The sequence below is a fragment of the Caretta caretta genome, chromosome 21 (genome assembly GCF_965140235.1).
Source record: "Caretta caretta isolate rCarCar2 chromosome 21, rCarCar1.hap1, whole genome shotgun sequence".
NCBI classification, from domain to species: Eukaryota; Metazoa; Chordata; order Testudines; family Cheloniidae; genus Caretta; species Caretta caretta.
Genome location: NC_134226.1, coordinates 1,836,523 through 1,859,752, shown reverse-complemented (window position 1 = coordinate 1,859,752; position 23,230 = coordinate 1,836,523). Strand labels below are relative to the sequence as shown.

The 23,230-nt window shown below is 42.7% G+C and overlaps 1 protein-coding gene across 3 annotated transcripts in view; it reads left to right on the top strand.

Moving 5' to 3' along the window:
* Nucleotides 1-23,230, top strand: part of LRIG2 (leucine rich repeats and immunoglobulin like domains 2) — a 143,779-nt gene that overhangs the window by 23,751 nt on the left and 96,798 nt on the right. For 2 of the 3 annotated variants that reach the window (XR_007353467.2, XR_007353466.2), the window contains exons 12-16: nucleotides 1,105-1,268; nucleotides 3,590-3,910; nucleotides 5,280-5,561; nucleotides 6,580-7,029; nucleotides 12,461-12,610. Coding sequence is in view for 1 of the 3 variants with exons in the window: in XM_048826817.2 (XP_048682774.2) it covers nucleotides 1,105-1,268; nucleotides 3,590-3,910; nucleotides 5,280-5,561; nucleotides 6,580-7,029; nucleotides 12,461-12,610; nucleotides 16,854-17,138; nucleotides 17,847-18,079 (1,885 nt within the window). In the remaining 2 variants the exon portion in view is untranslated. Of the gene's footprint in view, nucleotides 1-1,104; nucleotides 1,269-3,589; nucleotides 3,911-5,279; nucleotides 5,562-6,579; nucleotides 7,030-12,460; nucleotides 12,611-16,853; nucleotides 17,139-17,846; nucleotides 19,042-23,230 lie in introns of those variants that run through there. The other variant, XM_048826817.2, reaches the window with a different exon arrangement.

Sequence of the window (23,230 nt, the reverse complement as noted above, 5' to 3'; positions counted from 1 at the left end):
ACCAGGTTGCAAATCAGGACTGTATTCTACCAGGGTTGGTGGTATCAAATTTCTCTGCTGTAAAATATATACTAAAAATGTAAAGGGAGGAATGTTCTGAAAACATTTTAGAATGGGGGAATTTTTTTAAAAAAAAAGGTTTTAATATTTGCATGTCTGCTTTGAAATAGAACACAGAGGAAGTCTTTATATTCCTTAATGGTCCAACATGCAGACTGATGCTGTTATGGTCATTAATGTGGCTCTTAGCAGTACCCCACTCCTTTATTACAAAATTAAACGCTTCTTGTGGCCCCTCTGAGACTAAATTAAAGCTGTTGACTTGTCTGCTCAAAAATCTAGCCTGGTTTTCAGACAATTAAGAGACGAAATGCCTCAGATGATATTCCCCATATAAAAAATTCAAAACATCTTGGAACTTGGCCAGTGAACAGGAGAAATGGCCAAACAAATCTTTCCAGGGGGCTTGACTAGCATCATGTTTTGACCCCCCCGGCCTTGTATAAACTTCAGCAAACATGTAGAACGTTATATAATGTTGAGACCCACACACCTAGTGATATTCGATGGGAGTATATAATTCATAGCTCTATAGAAGATGAGGTCTGAATATCATGTAATCTGTTTTAAAAAAAAATTATCAATTTAGTTAATCCTGGCCAGATGGGCCATTATTGAGTTTCACATAAGCTTCGCTGAGAGAAGGAAGGTAGTGAGACATGCTTTCTATATTAGGCACCCATGTGAGACTTTATTCACTATCTTGTATGTTTTTAAAATGGGGGTGGTTGTTCATGGACAAGAGTGGATATTGCTGAAAGGAATCCCTTTATTCTTTGGTACATGCCCTTCCTGGTTCTAACTCACTAATCCCCAGATTCACTCTCCGGAAGGGGTGAATAATTTTTTTCAGTCCAGTAAAGACTTCCTGATATGGCATTTACTGACAGCAGCCGATAGATCTCCTAAGATCCAGATACAATGGTGGTGGGTGCTTTGTATGTATGTGCCAGTGGTGTTCGGCTACTTTGTCACCACAATATCAGAGATGTGAAATAAGTAAATAAAATGAATGACTCTTCCTTTTTAACCTTGTTTCTGCAGGATGTTGAACACCAGCAGCCTACTCTGTGACTGCCAGTTGAAATGGCTGCTTCAGTGGCTCATTGACAGCCATTTACAACAGGCTGTAAATGTTAGCTGTGCTTACCCTGAATGGTTAGCTGGACAAAGCATTCTCAATGTGAATCCTGAAGACTTTGTCTGTGGTTTGTATTCTTAATGACTTTGACTTAGGGGTATGGCAGTACCTAAGTAGAAATGCACCCTTCTTGGAAACCAGACATTCATGTTGAATTGAAGGAGATTATTGGGCTAAGTAATGGAGACAAAGAATTAATTTGTGTGTACATGCATCACTTGGCCTACCATTGCTTTTTGGTTTGGCTCTTTCTATGGCTATATATTTTTCCCAAGTTCCCTGGTTTCTGTTGCACTGAGGCACTGTATAGTCTACTGTAAGAGATGCTTCATCAGTGATTTAGGTAATGGCATAGAGAGTACACTTATAAAGTTTGTGGAGGATACCAACCTGGGAGGGGTTGCAAGTGCTTTGGAGGATAGGATTGTAATTCAAAATGATCTGGACAAACGGGAGAAATGGTCTGAAGTAAATAGGATGAAATTCAAGAAAGACAAAAATGCAAAGTACTTCACTTAGGAAGGAACAATCAGTTGCACACATACAAAATGGGCAATGACTGCCTAGGAAGAAGTACTGCAGAAAGGGATATGGGGGTCATAATGGATCACAAGCTAAATGAGTCAACAGTGTAAGACGGTTGCAAAAAAAGTGAACACCTTTCTGGGATGTATTAGCAGGATTGTTATAAGCAAGACACAAGAAGTAATTCTTCCACTGTACTCCATGCTGATTCTGCTTCAACTGGAGTATTGTGTCCAGTTCTGGGTGCCATATTTCAGGAAAGATGCGGACAGATTAGAGAAAGTCTAGGGAAGAGCAACAAAAACGATTAAAGGTTTAGAAAACATGACCTAAGAGAGAAGATTGAAAAAATGGGGTATGCTTATCTGGAGAAGAGATGACTGAGGGGGATATAACAGTTTTCAAGTATATAAAAGGTGGTTATAAGGAGGAGGAAGAAAAATTGTTCTTAACCTCTGAGGATAGGGCAAGAAGCAATGGGCTTAAATTGCAGCAAGGGCAGTTTAGGTCGGATATTAGGAAAAACTTCCGAACTGTCAGGATGGTTAAGCACTGGAATAAATTGCCTAGGGAGGTTGTGGGATCTCCATCACTGGAGATTTTTAAGAGTAGGTTAGACAAACACTGTCGGGCATGGTCTAGATAATACCTGGTCCTGCCATGAGTGCAGGGGACTGGACTAGATGACCTCTCACAGTCCCTTCCAGTCCTATGATTATATAAGAGGGGAAGTCCTGTGACAAGATCCTTTAATTTACTATAAAAATTTGATGTGGCTCAAATTCTTGATTGTCTGCTTTGTAGAAGGGGTTGAACCCTGTAATAGTGGTTCTCTTAGTACCTAGGAGGGCATGGGTAGCTTAAATTTTTTGTATGCACAGGATAGTCTGGGCATCCTGGAGAGTGATATTATGACAAAGGAACCCAAATAAGTGTTACAGAGTGCCTCACAAACTTGAACGCGTTAATCCTTGCAAAAGAATTGTGAGATAAGAAAGTGCTATTATCTGCATTTTATAGATGGGGAAACTGAGGTGGAAACTGTGACTTGTCTATGGCCACACAGGGACTCTGTCGAAGATCTGAGAATTTAATCCATGTGTCCTGGGTTCCAGGCTAGCACCTTAACCACCTGGTCATCCTTATCCATCCACATGTCTGTTTTCCCCAACACCATACCTCCTTTTTTGGTCGGTAGCAATCTTTGGTGGGTCTTAAGCTCCTCATTCCTACCTCAGTGCTCCCAACCTAACATCTGCCAATGGATTAGCACAACTGAAGCTTTTTGCTTAAAAACAATAAGCATTGAAATAGGTATGTTGACATATAAATTGTCATCAGTCAGCACTCTTCAGGGAGGAATGGGACAGTTCATGTTTCTCAGAGATTTCTTTAGGTTGTTTGCATGCAGACATATTGCAGCAAGCCATCAGTTTACATCGTGTGATGCCTGTAAAGATGTCTTTGCTGCCATGAGAATTTCTATCCCTTACAAAATAAAATTAGATTATGCAGCACAATTATGCATCTGTGTATAAAATCTGCAACAAATCCAGGTAACTATGGAAAATAGAGGTTCCTGGTGAAGACCTTGAGGTGTCTTTCACCTCATCTGTTCTTGTTGCTTATTCTCTGTGGCCCCCATCTGTTGTCATAATCCTGTTTCACAGCTTCGTTTCTCCATCAGCTGACTGATGTCAAACTCAAGATAATTTAATGCGGGGAATAAGCAGTGGAAGCAGATGTTACCTACGATACAAACAGCACTGTTTGTTTCCACATAAAATACTTTTCAATATTTTTCTTGCAACATCAGCTGCATGCTGAAGGGAAAACCTGATTAATCTTGCTATCCCTTTTCAGATGACTTTCCTAAACCACAGATAAGAGTACATCCTGAGAGCACAATTGCTCTAAGAGGCATGAATGTGACTTTGACTTGCACTGCAGTAAGCACCAGTGATTCACCAATATCCACTGCATGGCGTAAAGACAGTGAAGTATTGTATGATGCAGACATTGAGAATTTTGCCAGGTATCAGCAGCAAGATGGGGAGGTCCTTGAATACACCACAGTCCTGCATCTTTTCAACGTGAATTTCACCGATGAAGGGAAATACCAGTGCATTGTCACCAATCACTTTGGTTCCAATTATTCCAACAAAGCCAAACTGACTGTCAATGGTAAGCAGCTATGCTAACAAAAGAGAAGCTTTATTTTTTTTCATCTGAGGTTATAATTAAACTTTTATCTAGAAAAATGCTTTTGAAGCTAGTTGAGATTTACAAAAGCTTGATTTCCTCCTCACTGAAGTTGTTCCAATGTTTGTTCAGACTCCATAAAGAGGCTCAGAAAAGCAGGAACAAAACTCCTATAATGGGTCTGTGGAGAGGAGTCATGTCCAGAGCTGGCTGAAAAATTTGCATGATATTTTCAGCATTTATCATAGTTATCAAACCTATCCGTTCCATAAGTGGTAAAAATTGGCAACACTTTTTGGCAAAAATAAATAAAATTTTGAAAACATAAAACATTTCACCAAGCTCTAGTCACAATATGTGTAATTCTCTCTCTAGTCCAGCAAAATGGGTACAGTGTTACTGTTTCTAAACTGAAAGCTCCCCCTGTTGGCTGAGTGAGCCACCCACCCTTCCCCTATAAACACTTGCAAAGCTGAGGGACAGAGACACAAGTAGATCTACCACATAAAACTGAGGAAACAACCATTGTATTGAGGTATTTCAGCCCCATTTAAGCCTTCTGTTGTCATGATCTGAAAGAAGGTGGCCAAGAAACCCCGTGTTAAACCAAGCCTTTAGAGAACACTAGGTAAGTGGAGGGGACTGTCCGTCCAGAGCAGAAATCCATTCTAGGAGACACGAGTTTGTCTGGCTTGCTCCAGAGGCACTGGCTGACTCCTCATAAGTAGAGAGCTTGTGAGCACTTAGCAGAGCCATGTATGATACTGCTGTTGGCTATTAAGCTATAATTCACCTCTTCTTTTACAGGGGACAGAAAAGTATGAGCAAATAAAGACTTGAGAATTAAGCTAAGCCGTCCTGCTTTCACCTGTTACTGAGAGGTAGTGGTTGGGACATTTGTCCCCCACTAAGATGATCTTAATGGAGTATTGCAGATTTAGTATTCCATTACAGGTTTCAGAGTAGCAGCCGTGTTAGTCTGTATTCGCAAAAAGAAAAGGAGTACTTGTGGCACCTTAGAGACTAACCAATTTATTTGAGCATAAGCTTTCGTAAGCTACAGCTCACAATGCATCCAATGAAGTGAGCTGTAGCTCACGAAAGCTTATGCTCAAATAAATTGGTTAGTCTCTAAGGTGCCACAAGTACTCCTTTTCTTTATTTCATTACAGAATTTTAAATAAAAGAATATACTGCATTTGTATAATTCCTACAATCCTTTAAAAGGATTGCAGCAGTCTGTAAGATCTGCTGCAGTTCAGAGACTCCTCTAGTATAGAGAAGAACTTCATTATATGCCCTGAACTGAAAATTTTTTCACATTCAGTCCATAATGTCTCCTCCACTGCAGAGCTGCCTTCCTTTCTGAAAACCCCCATGGATCTAACTATCCGTACTGGGGCCATGGCCCGACTTGAGTGTGCCGCCGAGGGCCACCCCCCTCCACAGATCTCATGGCAGAAAGACGGTGGCACAGACTTCCCTGCAGCACGAGAGAGGCGAATGCATGTTATGCCTGAAGACGATGTGTTCTTCATCGCAAATGTAAAAATAGAAGATATGGGAATCTATAGCTGTATGGCACAAAACATCGCAGGAGGTCTATCAGCAAATGCCACATTGACTGTATTAGGTAAGCAAAGCACAATTCTGGGACTGTACAGATCCTTTCACTTATCTCTCTTTGTGATGATGGTAGCTGACTTACATGAGAGGTTGCTAGGGAATCTAAATGAATTGGATGTGAGTTAATGTGCTACCAGAGTGGCATGTTTCTCTGATTGTAGGTAGCAGTTAATCACATTTTTCAAGATGGGTCAAAGCTATAAAAGGACCAGTGTTCGACTTACCTGGTTGTAGGTGGCGTTTTGCGGTAAAGAACAATGGAAGAAATGTATTTTGTTAATGTGTGTGGCTACAGCAGAGTTCCCTATTGTTGGCTCGCATTATCTTGGGGAAGTTGAATGCCAAACTTGGAAACAGTTTCTAATGCTGTGCCCTTCTTCTGTTGTCCATATCAGTCTGCATCATGAAATAACCTCTGATCAGTCACTCGCTGCGCAGCTAGTCTGCAGCTTCATTTACTGTACATTTTGGTATGGGTTTGGGAAGAGAGAATTATGGGAACGCTTCTTGGTTAGGTTGATTTTATAGATTTGATAATTCCAGCTTTAACTCAGGGAGCTGAACTTAATCACAGGTGACCTGGACTATGCTGAGCTGGTATAGGAAGGAAATACCACCAGAAGGGCTGTTTTTGGTGTGGTGTTTTTGTTTTTGTTTTTTTTGAAGATCCTCTACCCTTTTTTTTTTTTTTTTACATTAAGGTCATATATAAACTATAGAAATGGAAAAGACTTCATATCACCCCATACAGTCTTACCTTCGGTGTATTCAGCAAGGCTCTGTCCAGATCAGTTCCAGTGAGTCCACCATTCACGGAAGTGTCTTCCATCACATCAGATCTGTCACAGTATTTCCTGGCCACTGTTCTCCTTTGCCCATCTCTATTTTCAAACTGTGGGATTGGATTCTAAATATCATTTGATACACATAGGAAGGCTGCAATTGAGATTCTGTGCAATTATCTTTTTAATTATATTTGACTTTACAATATTAAAATAACTTTTCTTCCTTTCCACCATATCCAGAAACTCCTTCATTTGTTAGGCCTCTAGAAGACAGGACAGTAACCCGAGGAGAAACGGCCGTGTTGCAATGTATAGCTGGTGGCAGTCCAGCCCCTCGCCTGAACTGGACTAAAGATGATGGGCCTCTGACAGTAACAGAACGACACTTCTTTGCTGCTGCCAATCAACTCCTTATCATTGTGGATGCTGGGTTAGAGGATGCTGGGAAATATACATGCATTATGTCCAACACACTTGGCACAGAGCGTGGCCATATTTACCTAAATGTTCTATCTTCCCCAAATTGTGATTCCTCCCAGAGTGGTATCTTACATGAGGAAGATGGCTGGACGACAGTCGGCATTGTGATTATTGTTGTAGTCTGCTGCGTTGTGGGCACCTCTCTAGTGTGGGTTATAGTTATATATCACATGCGAAGGAAAAGTGAAGACTACAGCATCACGAACACAGGTAGGTAAAATACAGGGCCAGCTTTCTTAAAAAGGGAAGGAGGAGGATCCTGGGAACTACAGGCCAGTCAGCCTCACCTCAGTCCCCGGAAAAATCATGGAGCAGGTCCTCAAGGAATCAATCCTGAAGCACTTACATGAGAGGAAAGGGATCAGGAACAGCCAGCATGGATTCACCAAGGGAAGGTCATGCCTGACTAATCTAATCGCCTTCGATGATGAGATTACTGCTTCTGTGGATGAAGGGAAAGCAGTGGATATATTGTTCCTTGACTTTAGCAAAGCTTTTGACACTGTCTCCCACAGTATTCTTGTCAGCAAGTTAAAGAGGTATGGGCTGGATGAATGCACTATAAGGTGTTTAGAAAGTTGGCTGGATTGTCGGGCTCAACTGGTAGTGATCAATGGCTCCATGTCTAGTTGGCAGCCGGTATCAAGTGGAGTGCCCCAAGGGTTGGTCCTGGGGCCAGTTTTGTTCAATATCTTCATAAATGATCTGGAGGATGGTGTGGATTGCACTCTCAGCAAGTTTGCGGATGATACTAAACTAGGAGGAGTGGTAGATACGCTGGAGGGCAGGGATAGGATACAGAGGGACCTAGACAAATTGGAGGATTGGGCCAAAAGAAATTTGATGAGGTTCAACAAGGATAAGTGCAGGGTGCTGCACTTAGGACGGAAGAACCCAATGCACCGCTACAGACTAGGGACCGAATGGCTAGGCAGCAGTTCTGCGGAAAAGGACCTAGGGGTGACAGTGGACGAGAAGCTGGATATGAGTCAACAGTGCGCCCTTGTTGCCAAGAAGGCCAGTGGCATTTTTGGGATGTATAAGTAGGGGCATAGCCAGCAGATCGAGGGACGTGATCGTTCCCCTCTATTTGACATTGGTGAGGCCTCATCTGGAGTACTGTGTCCAGTTTTGGGCCCCGCGCTACAAGAAGGATGTGGATAAATTGGAGAGAGTCCAGCAAAGGGCAACAAAAATGATTAGGGGTCTGGAACACATGACTTATGAGGAGAGGCTGAGGGAACTGGGATTGTTTAGTTTGCAGAAGAAAAGAATGAGGGGGGATTTGATAGCTGCTTTCAACTACCTGAGAGGTGGTTCCAAAGAGGATGGTTCTAGGCTATTCTCAGTGGTAGAAGAGGACAGGACAAGGAGTAATGGTCTCAAGTTGCATTGGGGGAGGTTTAGGTTGGATATTAGGAAAAACTTTTTCACTAGGAGGGTGGTGAAACACTGGAATGCGTTACCTAGGGAAGTGGTAGAATCTCCTTCCTTAGAAGTTTTTAAGGTCAGGCTTGACAAAGCCCTGGCTGGGATGATTTAATTGGGGATTGGCCCTGCTTTGAGCAGGGGGTTGGACTAGATGACCTCCTGAGGTCCCTTCCAACCCTGATATTCTATGATTCTACTTCTGTTGTGTTTTAACCTATGACTAACTGAAATAATTTCTTAAAGTAAGAGACCTAATGGAGGGGAAAGCCTTTGTTTGTCACAGCAGAATGCCTCCTGGTTTACATACAGGGTCAACTGGATATATGCAGGGTTTCGAGTCTGTTTGTCTGTCAAATGTGCATTCTTTAACATTAAACACGTTTTACCTTGTCAATCGTGGTGCACTTCTGAAATGAGGGAAACAAATGAAGTTCACAAAGTTGAGAGTAAATAAGAATTTGAAATTTATGTCTGAGTGAGAACACTTGCAAGGCTTCGAGTAAGATTTTGATTGGTTCTGCTAGCTTTTTTGGTAAGTCTCTCTTAGCCGGGTATGTGGATTTTTAATCTCAAGAGAAAGGGGATGACACATGAATGAAATCCTTTTCTCAGTATTCAGAGTAACAGCCGTGTTAGTCTGTATTCGCAAAAAGAAAAGGAGTACTAGTGGCACCTTAGAGACTAACCAATTTATTTGAGCATAAGCTTTCGTGAGCTACAGCTCACTTAATCGGATGCATACTGTGGAAAATACAGAAGATGTTTTTATACACGCAAACCATGAAAAAATGGGTGTTTATCACTACAAATTGTTTTCTATCCCCCCACCCTACTCTCCTGCTGGTAATATTTATTTAATTTAATTGGGGATTGGTCCTGCTTTGAGCAGGGGGTTGGACTAGATGACCTCCTGAGGTCCCTTCCAACCCTGATATTCTATGATTCTATGAATAGCTTATCTAAAGTGATCACTCTCCTTACAATGTGTATGATAATCAAGGTGGGCCATTTCCAGCACAAATCCAGGGTTTAACAAGAACGTCTCAGGAATGGGGGGGGGGAGGAATAAACAAGGGGAAATAAGTTATTTTATAATAACTCAACCATTCCCAGTCTCCATTCAAGCCTAAGTTAATTGTATCCAGTTTGCAAATTAATTCCAATTCAGCAGTCTCTCACTGGAGTCTGTTTTCGAAGTTTTTTGTTGAAGGATAGTCACTTTGAGATCAGAAATTGAGTGACCAGAGAGATTGAAGTCTTCTCCGACTGGTTTTTGAATGTTATAATTCTTGACATCTGATTTGTGTCCATTTATTCTTTTACGTAGAGACTGTCCAGTTTGACCAATGTACATGGCAGAGGGGCATTGCTGGCACATGATGGCATATATCACGTTGGTGGATGTGCAGGTGAACGAGCCTCTGATAGTGTGACTGATGTGATTAGGCCCTGTGATGGTGTCCCCTGAATAGATATGTGGGCACAGTTGGCAACGGGCTTTGTTGCAAGGATAGATTCCTGGGTTAGTGGTTCTGTTGTGTGGTATGTGGTTGCTGGTGAGTATTCGCTTCAGGTTGGGGGGCTGTCTGTAGGCAAGGACTGGCCTGTCTCCCAAGATTTGTGAAAGTGTTGGGTCATCCTTTAGGATAGGTTGTAGATCCCTGATAATGCATTGGAGGGGTTTTAGTTGGGGGCTGAAGGTGACGGGTAGTGGCGTTCTGTTATTTTCTTTGTTAGGCCTGTCCTGTAGTAGGTAGCTTTTGGGAACTCTTCTGGCTCTATCAATCTGTTTCTTCACTTCCGCAGGTGGGTATTGTAGTTGTAAGAATGCTTGATAGAGATCTTGTAGGTGTTTGTCTCTGTCTGAGGGCTTGGAGCAAATGCGGTTGTATCGCAGAGCTTGGCTGTAGACAATGGATCGTGTAGTGTGGTCAGGGTGAAAGCTGGAGGCATGTAGGTAGGAATAGCGGTCAGTAGGTTTCCGGTATAGGGTGGTGTTTGTGACCATCGTTTATTAGCGCTGTAGTGTCCAGGAAGCGGATCTCTTGTGTGGACTGGACCAGGCTGAGGTTGATGGTGGGATGGAAATTGTTGAAATCATGGTGGAATTCCTCAAGGGCTTTTTTTCCATGGGTCCAGATGATGAAGATGTCATCAATATAGTGCAAGTAGAGTAGGGGCGTTAGGGGACGAGAGCTGAGAAAGCGTTGTTTTAAGTCAGCCATAAAAATGTTGGCATACTGTGGGGCCATGCGGGTACCCATAGCAGTGCCGCTGATCTGAAGGTATACATTGTCCCCAAATGTAAAATAGTTATGGGTAAGGACAAAGTCACAAAGTTCAGCCACCAGGTTAGCCGTGACATTATCGGGGATAGTGTTCTTGACGGCTTGTAGTCCATCTTTATGTGGAATGTTGGTGTAGAGGGCTTCTACATCCATAGTGGCCGGGATGGTGTCATCAGGAAGATCACCGATGGATTTTAGTTTCCTCAGGAAGTCAGTGGTGTCTCGAAGGTAGCTGGGAGTGCTGGTAGCGTAGGGCCTGAGGAGGGAGTCTACATAGCCAGACAATCCTGCTGTCAGGGTGCCAATGCCTGAGATGATGGGGCGCCCAGGATTTCCAGGTTTATGGATCTTGGGTAGTAGATAGAATATCCCAGGTCAGGGTTCCAGGGGTGTGTCTGTGTGGATTTGATCTTGTGCTTTTTCAGGTTTCAGGAAGTTTCTTGAGCAGATGCTGTAGTTTCTTTTGGTAACTCTCAGTGGGATCAGAGGGTAATGGCTTGTAGAAAGTGGTATTGGAGAGCTGCCTAGCAGCCTCTTGTTCATATTCTGACCTATTCATGATGACAACAGCACCTCCTTTGTCAGCCTTTTTGATTATGATGTCAGAGTTGTTTCTGAGGCTGTGGATGGCATTGTGTTCTGCACGGCTGAGGTTGTGGGGCAAGTGATGCTGCTTTTCCACAATTTCAGCCCTTGCACGTCGGCGGAAGCACTCTATGTAGAAGTCCAGTCTGCTGTTTTCACCTTCAGGAGGAGTCCACATAGAATCCTTCTTTTTGTAGTGTTGGTAGGGAGGTCTCTGTGGATTAGTATGTTGTTCAGAGGTGTGTTGGAAATTTTCCTTGAGTCAGAGACGTCGAAAATAGGATTCTAGGTCACCACAGAACTGTTTCATGTTCGTGGGGGTGGAGGGGCAGAAGGAGAGGCCCCGAGATAGGAGAGCTGCTTCTGCTGGGCTAAGATTATAGTTGGATAGGTTAACAATATTGCTGGGTGGGTTGAGGGAGCCATTGCTGTGGCCCCTTCTGGCATGTAGTAGTTTAGAAAGTTTAGTGTCCTTTTTCTTTTGTAGAGAAGCAAAGTGTGTGGTGTAAATGGCTTGTCTATTTTTAGTAAAGTCCAGCCACGAGGAAGTTTGTGTGGAAGGTTGGTTTTTTTAGAGATTATCCATTTATGAGAGCTCATTCTTTATCTTTCCCTGTTTGCTGTAGAGGATGTTGATCAGGTGGTTCCGCAGTTTCTTTGAGAGTGTGTGGCACAAGCTGTCAGCATAGTCTGTGTGATATGTAGATTGTAATGGATTTTTTACGTTCAGTCCTTTTGGTACGATGTCCATCTGTTTGCATTTGGAAAGGAAGATGTCTGTCTGTATCTGTACAAGTTTTTTCATGCAGTTGATTTCCACTCCATACAGCTAAATGCAGTGCCTTGCATAATGACAGGTTTCAGAGTAACAGCCGTGTTAGTCTGTATTTGCAAAAAGAAAAGGAGTACTTGTGGCACCTTAGAGACTAACCATCACTTTAGATAAGCTATTACCAACAGGAGAGTGGGTTTGTTTTGGGGTCGGGGGAGAGAAAACCTGGATTTGTGCTGGAAATGGCCCACCTTGATTATCATACACATTGTAAGGAGAGTGATCACTTTAGATAACCTATTACCAGCAGGAGAGTAGGGTGGGGGGATAGAAACACCCATTTTTTCATGGTTTGTGTGTATAAAAACATCTTCTGTATTTTCCACAGTATGCATCCGATGAAGTGAGCTTTAGCTCACGAAAGCTCATGCTCAAATAAATTGGTTAGTCTCTAAGGTGCCACAAGTACTCCTTTTCTTTTTTCTCAGTATGTTTGCATTAGTCTGCTGAATAGCATCACTTACTGTTGAGGTAGTCAATGTTAATCTCTGTCTCTCTCTTTCAGAGGAGATGAATTTACCTGCAGATATTCCCAGTTATTTATCCTCCCAAGGAACTCTTTCTGAACCTCAAGAAGGCTACAGCAACTCAGAGGCAGGAAGCCATCAACAGCTTATGCCTCCTGCAAATGGCTATGTGCACAAGGGAACAGATGGTAAGTATGCCCCTTTGCATCGCAGCATTACACAAAGCAGGGTAATAGGTAATGGCATTAGCATTGAAGGTTAAATGTTTTAGAAGACTCTAGAAATTTTAGAATTTTCTATACTCTAAATTTAAAAACCCTACCTCTTAGAGTGCTGGTGTGTGTGTGTGTATATATATATTCCACTTTTGGGGGTGCTTGCTCCCCACATGCTCAAGATCAGAATCTGTGACAATTCCCTGGGACTGTGTCTGTGTCTGAATGCCCTCCTGGCTCCCTGAGGCACAAAGGGTGGAGAAGCCCATGGCTGCGGAACAGGACTGAGAGCAATGTTCCTGTCCCTTGCAATCATACAAATTGCATGGGTTGTACATGGTTATCTATGCAGGGTAGATCAGAGAGTGATTCGCTTTGGATAGTCATGTATTAGGGTTCTATTCCGGATAGCTTTTCTGGGTACTGGGCTTCAGCCCTTATGGCTGAGCAAAAATCTTTGATGTTCATGTATTGTCCTTCATGTAAGTGTGCTGTATCTCTTGGGAGGCATAGTGTTGATAAATGCTCCATTTGTTGGTATCTTTTTTTAAAAGAACCCATTAGGCAAGGGAAGCTTGCCTAAAACTTATCTTCTAGACAAGTTAGTGAGATCAGCTTCTGAGCAGAGTAAACAATATCCACCCAGATCTGAACAGTTCTCCACCAGAAGTACTCAGTTGACTATGAATGTTATGGCTGCCTCTAGAGCCCCAGCTTCTGAGAAGGACTCCTCTACTGCTTCCACTTCTAAATAGTCTTCATTTGCTGAAAGCAATAGGATGCAGTCATCCTCTCTCTGGAGAAGAACAGGCTTTCTGTCTGAGAACCTGTCAGAGGCATGATTACTGCAACTTTCCTCTCACAAGGGTAGCACAGGACCCAAGTTGGGTTCCTCTGCACGCTGTTCTTCATATACCAGTACTGGCCAAAGAGCACCCTCAAGCAGTTTTTATCTGTCTCTCTCTGCAACACTGCTTGTTGAGCACTCCATACTGACACCAAGGCTTTCTGCTCCAGCACCAGCTACTTTGGTATAGATTCTGTTAGCACAAATGTTCTGTCCCATCCACCTCGCAGTTGCTGTTTATGGTACTGATGGTTTCGATGCTGAGATGCACAGCACCAGATCTAGTAGCATCTGTCTTCTGACTCACCATTATCATAAACAGTAAACATTCCCCTAGCTATATTAATCACTGTTGTTTCTTCGGCACAAGGTGTGTGTAGGGTACCGACAAAAGATTTTTCCCAGACCTACTAAGGCTTTTGATACAGTCCCATATGACATATCATAAAAACAAATTAGGGAAATATGGTCTAGATGAAATTACTGATAAGGTGGGTGCACAACTGGTTGAAAGACTATACTCAGAATAGTTGTCGGTGGTTCGCTGTCAAACTGGGAGGGCATATCTAATATGGTCCTGCAGAGGTCAGTCCTGGGTCTAGTACTAATCAATATCTCCATTAATGACTTGGATAATGAAATGGAGAATGTGCTTATAAAATTTTCAGATGACTCCAAGCTGCCTGGGGTTGCAAGCAGTTTAGAGGACAGGATTAGAATTCAAAACAACCTTGACAAATTGGTCTGAATTCAACAAGATGAAATTCAATAAAGGCAAATGGAAAGTACTACGTTTAGGAAGGAAAAATCAAATGTACAATTACAAAATGGGGAAAAACTAGCTAGGTGGCAGTACTGCTAAAAGGGATCTGGGGGTTACAGCGGATCGCAAATGGAATCAGTTAACAATGTGATGCAGTTGCGAAAAAGGCTAATATTATCTTGCAGTGTATTACCAGGATGTTGCATGGAAGACACGGAAGCTAACTGTCCCACTCTCCTCAGGACTGGTGAGGTCTCAGCTGGAGTACTGTGTCCAAGCGTGGCCCCACACTTGAGGAAAGATGTGGACAAATTGGAGAGAGTTCAGATTTTCTAAACCTTTTGTTGCTATCCTCTGATCTATGAGGAAAGTTTTAATAAAAAAAAACAAAACCCAAAACTGGGCATGTTCAGTCCTGAGAAAAGACTGAAGGGAGCCTAGTAACAGTCTTCAAATATGTTAAGGGCTGTTACAAAGAAGATGGTGATCAATTATTCTCTATATCCATTGAAGGTAAGACCAGAAGTAATGGGCTTAATCTGTAGCAGGGGAGATTTAGGTTAGATATTAGGAGAAACTTTCTAGCTATAAGGATAATTACAATCTGGAACAGGCTTCCAATGGAGCTTGTGGATTCCCCATTACTGGAAATTTTTAAGAGCAGGTTTTGCAAACATCTGTCAGGATGTCTAGGTTTACTTGGTCCTGCCCCAGCGCAAGGGACTGGACTTGACTTCTTAAGGTCCCTTCCTTTATTCCTATGATTCTGTGAGACCTACTACATCAGCTCCACCAATGGAAGAGGAATATTCCTCTCATCTCCATAGTGGGGGCGGTTCAGCTATTTACTCCAAGGCTTCTTTCTATGATCCTTATATAGAGAATCCAGGACTTGTGGTTACTGTGATAAATACAAGGTATCTACAGAGACATCCCTCCTGCTACACTCTGCTGTGATTCCCAATTCATTTTGTGTATAGCCCTCATTCATGGCTATACTGGGCACCGAGGGATTTCCATCATGACAAGAAATATCACTCCTAGGCTCCCTCTAAGCCTAGATCTCCCTCCCTGATAGGGTCCAGGAGGGTCCAACAGCATCAGCCTGCAGGTGTCAATTAGTGACTCTCAACAATTGCAAGTCTCTGAAGTTCATCAGTCAGCTGAACTTGCCCCTGCTGCCATTTCATCGTCCCATCATGCTGTTGTCCCATCTGTTCCATCACACCCTGATGACTACAATGCTTTTTTTAGATTCCAAGGCCAGAAGAGGCCATTGCGATCATCTGGTCTGACCTCTTGTATAACCCAGGCCCTAGAACTTCCTTGAAACCATTCCTAGAGCAGATCTTTTAGAATAGGATTCAATCTTAATTTTAAAAATTTGACTTCCTTCATCTAATGGCAGAGACATTAGAGATTCTAACTGATATAGGGCAGGAGATATCCCACAAATTTAAGCGTCTTGTACACCTCCGTGCCAGCTATGCCATAAACAAGGGACAGTTAGCAGCTGCACAGCTCCTGAGGCAGATACCCGCATCGCTTTCCCCCAGCATCCAAAGAGGCAGACAGAAGGTCCCAGGTACCATCTTTGGCATTCTAGTATTTTTACATTCATCCTACACCAGGGTCCCTTGTTTTCACTGCTCCTCAGGAGAGGACAGAACAGAAGAGCTGCAAGGCAACACCTAAAGGAGCTCAAATGCCTGGATCTCCTCTGAACCAAGAGCTACTCTGCCCTCTGTCAGCCTCCACTTTAGGATTGCCAATTACCAGGCACTCCTTGCCAAGTCTGAGTCTATAAAATGGCATGAAGTGTCAAACTTCACAGGACTAGCACAGGAGGCTAGATAGGAATTAAGATCACCACTAGTGGAATATGTATGGACAAGCACTCAAAGAAAAAGCAGTTACTTTACAGTAACTATGGTTCTTCAAGATGTTGTCCATATACGCCTATTCCATGGCCTGTCCTCCAGCCCTGTTACTACAGGACCTGTATTCTGTTTTAGTGAAGGAACTGAGAGATGTTTGGCTCCACTCCACCTGTCATGCTCTCAGATTTTGGGGGGTGGGGCGCAAAGGGCACTCAAGATGCAGGTGTGACCCCAACAAAACCTGGCTAAAAGCTTCTGATCTGGAGAACATGGGTAGCATGCACGTCAAGAATGGGAAATAGACACAAGTACTCGAAGAACCACAGTAATTATAGGGTAAGGAACTGTTTTAATACAAATGTGATTAGGAAGACATGCATGTTAGTTAGATACTGGAACCCCTTTGCTCTTAGAACTTACAAGGCAATATGAGGTTGCTTTACACCACATTAAGCTTCTGTTCTCCCAGGCAAGTTCTGAGTTACAAGGCTACATGAATTTGGGTAGCTATGCATGTGAACATGGCATATTTCTCCTGTAGCTTATTTTTCAAAAGAAGCAAGCATGCTTTGTGGAGTTCAGTACCAATCCTATGTCAGTGTTTTTCTCACTATGACACGGTGATATTGCATGATCATACCTATCTATAAAAGCAACTGTAGAGACCAGACATCCCTACTCTTTTTTTAAACAAAGAATATTTTTTGTTTTCCCCCATTGTGTCAGGTGGCACAGGGCCATTAGTGATCTGCTCAGATTGTTATGACAATGCAAACATCTACTCCAGGACCCGTGAATACTGTCCTTATGCATACATCACAGAAGAGGACTCACTGGATCATACATTGTCCAGTCTCATGGTACAAGTGCCCAAGGAGACCTATCCATCTCTCACACAACATGAAGCCAGCACTCTGGATCGTCTTATAGTAGACAGAGAAATGTCTGCCTTTCTTACCCATCATGACAGAATAAATGAGAAGAAATTCTCAGCCCAGCAGACAAATAATGGTAAGTTCATGACTCATCCTCTTCTTCCAGTCCAACGGCACAAGCCAGATACTGGCCTGCCTGTTACCTTATATATTGGTAGTGGACTAATCCAATTTTTCTGGTCAAGTTGTTGTGTGTGGGGTAGTTAATCTAATCACTGAACACTTCCTCTCCAGACTGCACTTTGAATGAAGAGAAATCTGAAGCTTTGCACCAAATGTTCAAATGCTCCTGGTTACTCCCTGTTTATAAAAGCAGCATCTTTGAACCTATAATTCCTCTCTTTAAAGTTCATGAGACTTAATGTCTTGTGCATATATAATATTATCAAGTATGTTTCTCTGCCAACATTGTCTTTGCTTTAGAGTCATACAGATATCCCGCAGGAAATCCAAATAGCACTTTTATGTGTTTACTGAATAGAATTCCTAATGTTTCAAAGCACCTGAGGAAAAAAATACATTGTCGATTTTAATAGAATCAAGGTTTTTTGTGACTCTTCCAGAGAACCTTTGGAGAAACTTGCAGACATGTTGTAGCTGGTTATAGTAACAGATTGCTACAGTGGGAAGGCTTCCAGTAAAATGTGCCCTCAAAGCTAAATAGAAAATAATCTTGTTAAGAATGTCATATTGCCAAATCACATGGAGATTAAAGAATCCTTGTTTAGAATTCTGGTGCATTTATCATGAACTCAAATGCCTACCCATTTTTCTTCTCTCTCAGAACCTTTTCAGCTACCCTTGTGGGGACTAAACAGAGACGTAGGGTTGTCGCGCACACGCTTCCCACAGCAGCAGTCAGTCCATGAGGAGGCCCCTCAAGCTCTCCGAAGTGAGGGAGCCATTGACGGTGACCGAGAACAGGCTGTTTCACCCAGACCTTGCCACAGGTTACGTGAACATAACTTTGATTTTAACAGGACTCAGAACATTCAGGAATTTGGTGAAGCCACATAAACAGCAAAGTGAAGCTTTGGAAGCAAATTCAGGTCAACTGACTTTGTATTTTCTACCTCAGGATTAACCCCTTGCCCAAAGATGCTGTATACACATCTACAATTATAAGCTGAGTGGACCAAGACAGACTCTCTCAGCTAGGAGTGGGAGGATGGCACAAACTTTTGTCTCTTGGATTTACTTGTGTTGGAAAGATGGGGATCCACAGCATTATATTATGGTTGGACAATTTTGGTGAATGAAGTGAACTCCACTACAAGAGTATTGGAAGGCATGAGCATTCTGATGTCCTATCAACACAGGCTGTCTCTGTTTTGAAAATTCTATCCAAAAGGTTTAGCTGTTTCATGCTCCCCATAGAATTCTCCAGTAATTGCAAACATACAGCTCTTGGCCAGCTTTCTCTTCCTTTAGTCTGCTAGCAGGAGTTGCATCATTGTCAGACGGGTAACTTTGGAAGGTTGTTTTTTCTCCTATGAGTAAAGTAGTGCTCCTATGAGTAAAGTTCAGGGGTTCTCAAACTTCATTGTACCATGACCACCTTCTGACAACAAATTACTACAGGACCCCAGGAGGGGGGACCGAAACTGAGCCCACTGAAGCCCTGCTACCCAGAGGGGGGGCAAAACCCCACTGCCCCAGGCCGGGGGGCCAAACCCAAAGCCTGAGGGCTTTGCCACAGGCAGGAGGCCTGTAACCTTAATCCCACTGCCCAGGGATGAAGCCCTTGGGCTTTGGCCCTGGGCCCCAGCAAGTGTCATTAAAATGGGGTCGTGACCCACAGTTTGAGAACTGCTGCTCTAGTTGTAAATAAATTTGCATTTATAAATATTTTGTATACACGACACACATAAATGTGTTGGCTGTAATGTAAATATTTTTTATTATGCCAAAAATACTGTAACATCCTGTTGTAATCTTGAGAACTGGCTATCAAACCATAAAGATTTGTTCTGATTTGGTTTTGTGGATCTGAAAGCTTGTTTCTTCCGGGATAGATCTATCCTTTCATGTTGGGAAGAAGTGGATGTGTAGGCATGTCAGTGAAATTGTGACCCTAGTGAATAGCATTGATTTACATACAGCTGTGTATGCCTCTGGCTTGACAGTATACATGTAAACTGCTCCCTCTTCGTTACATGGTCAGGATTCTTGGGCCCCAAGTGTGACCCACTTACATCTGTTTGAAAAGTTCTGTAATTCTTTGTATGAAACACTACTTCCATTTTCCGTGGAGCATGAAGCCTCAGAGAAACCCTGAAGTAAAAAACCAGAGCCTAATCTCTACTTTCGCAGGAGTTCTTGTAAGCAGCGAGCAAAACAAGATTAAAATGGTGACATACCTTGGCAATGTCCCGAATATACAAAATTACTTTTCTTCATAGACCTCTGGGAAAGTAGTGTTAGGTGTGAAAAATCAATGAGCTCTGAGTAGCTACTGTCTTTAGCCTCTGCCAAGATCTAAAATGTCATAGCATAGAAAGGCCTTTCTACGCTATATATGGCAGAGCTCTGGCTGGATGACCTGATACTCTGCTACTGGTCCCTAGGTCTCCCTGTAGGACCAGTTTGCCCTGGTTACAGCCAGCAATGGCCAGCCATCAGTTAGCTGCACCAATAAAGGCACCTAGTGTCATGCACTTTCACGTAAAGTTAAACTGCACCAATGCAAATACCAGCTTAGTGTAGACCGACAACTTGGCAACTATTTGCACCAGTGCAACTTTCTCTCTACTTGAAAGTGGTGTACAAATCATGGCTTATAGCATTTTTTCCTGTCTTGAGGAGGTGTTTGCACAAGTGACTGGTCACAGATGGCTGAAATATCCAGTGCAGACAAGACCTTAGTCTACAAAAAAAGATCAAGGGTGAATTTCCCCTCTCATCTCAGTGAGGTGTCAACATCGAAGCCCAATTCTGATCACAAATGCAGCCATATCATTGGTGGTGGCCATACCAGAAACCTCCAGCTACTCCCCATATGTTTGGGGCTGGACATAAAATCATACAAAATCTAGGACTGTAAAGGACCTCACGAGATCAAGTCCAGCCCCCTGCGCTGAGGCTGGACCATGTAAACTTAGACCATCCTTGACAGATGTTCAACCAGTTCTTAAACACCCCCAATGATGGGGATTCCGCATCCTCCCTGGGAAGCCTGTTCTAGATTGTAATTACCCTTATAGCTAAAAAGTTTCTCCCAAAAATTAACCTAAATCTCCCTTGCTGCAGATTAAGCCAATTACTATTTGTCCTACCATGAGTTGACATGAAGAACAATTAATCACCATCCTCTTTATAATAGCCCTTAACACATTTGAATATCCCCAATCCATTGCAAAAGGGTGAGTACTGAATATGCAGCAGTCAAGTACTCCTCATTTTAGACATTTAGATTACTGGGGGCAAACTGTGAAGTGGATGTCCATGGTGAAGTGTTGGATGTCATGGTGTATTGTATTATGTGGGTTTTCTAGTAAGCTGTTCCACACCAGTGGTGAATATGCACTTCTGAAAGCTAATGATCCCATCTGTCAAAATATTGGAAGTGAAATCCTGGCTCATGGACGTTAGTTGAAAAACTTGCATTGATTTTAATGAAGCCAGGATTTCACCCTAAGTATTTAAAGGGTAAGGCACTCATCTATGAAAAATCAGTAAAATTAAAATTTAAATCCACTACTAGCCATCTTTTTCCCTAGATTTGGAAAGCAGTTCTTCTCCCTGCTGAGGTTCCCTGTGCGATGTGTTAGCAACAGAACCATTCAATGAATGTTGTCTTCTCCCCAGCAGCATAGTCAGAGAAGCGTCACCAATAACACTAGATGACATCTCATAAGCTTCAAAGGAAATATCATCCTACACTGCCTAAAAAGCTGTCACTTTCTGGTAAATTATCTAGGTAGAGATGCTCATTTTACAGTGTTTTTTTTTAATTTTCATCAATTTTGCATCTTCAAGGACAGTGAGCTTATAGCTAAAGCATTTGGTGGTGCTATCCTTCCTGATGTATGCTGTCTCCAGTAAATAAGATCCCCAGGGCTTTCCTCCTGATCACTGATGCCTTTGTTCAGTCTATAGAAAATCCACTAATCAGTAGTAGAATCAGCACCGTGACTCTCAATTTTAGAAAGAAAAACGCAGTTTGCATCAAACCAAAAGATAGAACTCTGCAAGAACTAGTGACTTCTCCTGCTGTTCACTTCTTGGATGGGATTGTAAGGTTTGGGGCATTTCAGGTGAATCCTTCTTTCTGAGACCACAGCTAGAACTTACTTGAGTCAGAGATCGGCTCACCTACAGGGTAAGTGAGGCTCCTCAAACATATTTGAAAATATCCGTTACTTTCCTTCTCTGGCGTGGCCTGTGGACTGATCCAGGCAAACAAGGACCAAAGATTCAGCAGTGGCACTTATCCCAGAGTTGTTAAAGCAAACCGTAAGGTAGTCCAGCAGCTGTACTGTGGAGGGGAGTCAGTTGTTTTTGATCAAATAATGTAGAACTAAACACTGGCATTTTAGTCGCTTGGTGCTTTGAAGTTCTCAATATTTTGGGGTTATTAAATGTAACACTCACTACAGCTCAAAGGGGAATTCTGAAGTACCTGATTTGGAGGGGGGCAGGGGGGGGACGCAGAGTTTTCTCTTTGAACTCCATCTAGGAAGGCACATTGTTCATTTTAAGACCTGAGCTCACCTTTGTGCCGAAGGACCCTGCTGTTGTGTCTGGGTACAGCTCCACAGTATTTCGGAGTGAGCCTCCCACACCAGCTCAACGCTCACGCTAGCTCTCTGAAAGTAGCTGTGTAGACAGCACTTTGAAGTTACGGCTCAGGCCCTAAAGCCGGGGCGGAGGGGTGGGGTGGGTGGGGGAGGGGGGTGGGGAAGCATCAGAGCCCAAGCTGCGACTTCAGAGTGTTGTTTATACAGCTACTTCTTGAGCACTAGCATGAGCCCTGCAACCCAAGTCTGTTGAGCTGGGCTGGGCGGCTCGCTCCAAAAGTCTGTAGACGTACCCTAGTAGCCTAAATTAACGTCAGAAGTGCCAGCTATGAAATTGCTGCAATGGAAAGCGTGCATCATTCCAGGCTTCCGCCTGATTTGGTCATACATGGTAAAGGTCAATGTGGCATAGCTGGTCCACAGCATGTTGAGAACCATGATCTCTTGGCAGCAGACATATAACACTTCATTTCTGCTGTGCTTTTTTCTCCTTCCATTTGGCAAACATTTATTTCCCCCTCCTTCTATTTTGTATGGAGCACAAGTCAACATGACATTAGTTCCTCTGCTTGTGCAACCCATTGATGCTAACTTGGTGTGCGTGACAGGTTAGGGAGCCTGATCTGCCCTGGTATTCAGAACACCCAGTGAAGTCAAAGGCAGTGTTGTCTTGTAAGGTGTGCAGAATCAGATCTAAGGCTTGTAAGTTATGCTACCTGCAACAGAAAAGATTTATTTAGTGTCCTGGCATAAACAGTGGCCTCTTTAAAGTGGTGTTAAGCTGGTTGTACGTAGCCTTGACTTTTAATTGGGCAAGCTACTTACCAATGTACTACTTTTGCATTCTGAAAAACAGGCTAAGTTTCCAACTGCAGTTTTAAGAGCAACAGCTCCTAAATTACACAGTTAGAAACAGGATGATGCAGCTACCTGTGTTTTGCTAAGACATTCACCCATCTGTTTACCAAGAGATCTGTCTAACTTGGAGAGAATAACAGAAGTTATTCTGTTTCCCATATTCGTACCCATCTTTGTCAATCAATGCCAAAGTGAAGCAGCTCTAATAACGAGTGTATCTAAGGCACTGTCTACAGATCTGCCCTCATTTACTGTTGCTCTTTCCTAGTATCTCTATTTTTCTCACTTATAAGAATGTATATTTTGTATAGCATGTGTAACATACTTTTGTCTATTGTAATTTACTTTCATTCAATAAAACACTACATACCGTGTGAGTCTCTGGTGTGGCTTCCATTGCATACAGGCACACAACATTCATAAAAGACTATTTTTAAATCTTCCAGAGAAAATGCAGCAAAACTAGGTCCTTCCACATGAGTGACAGTCAAGGGGGGAGAGGGACTTACTCTTCTCTTACTATGAAAGGTGGATGTTTCTTCATATATAAGTGACCATCATGAGTATACTC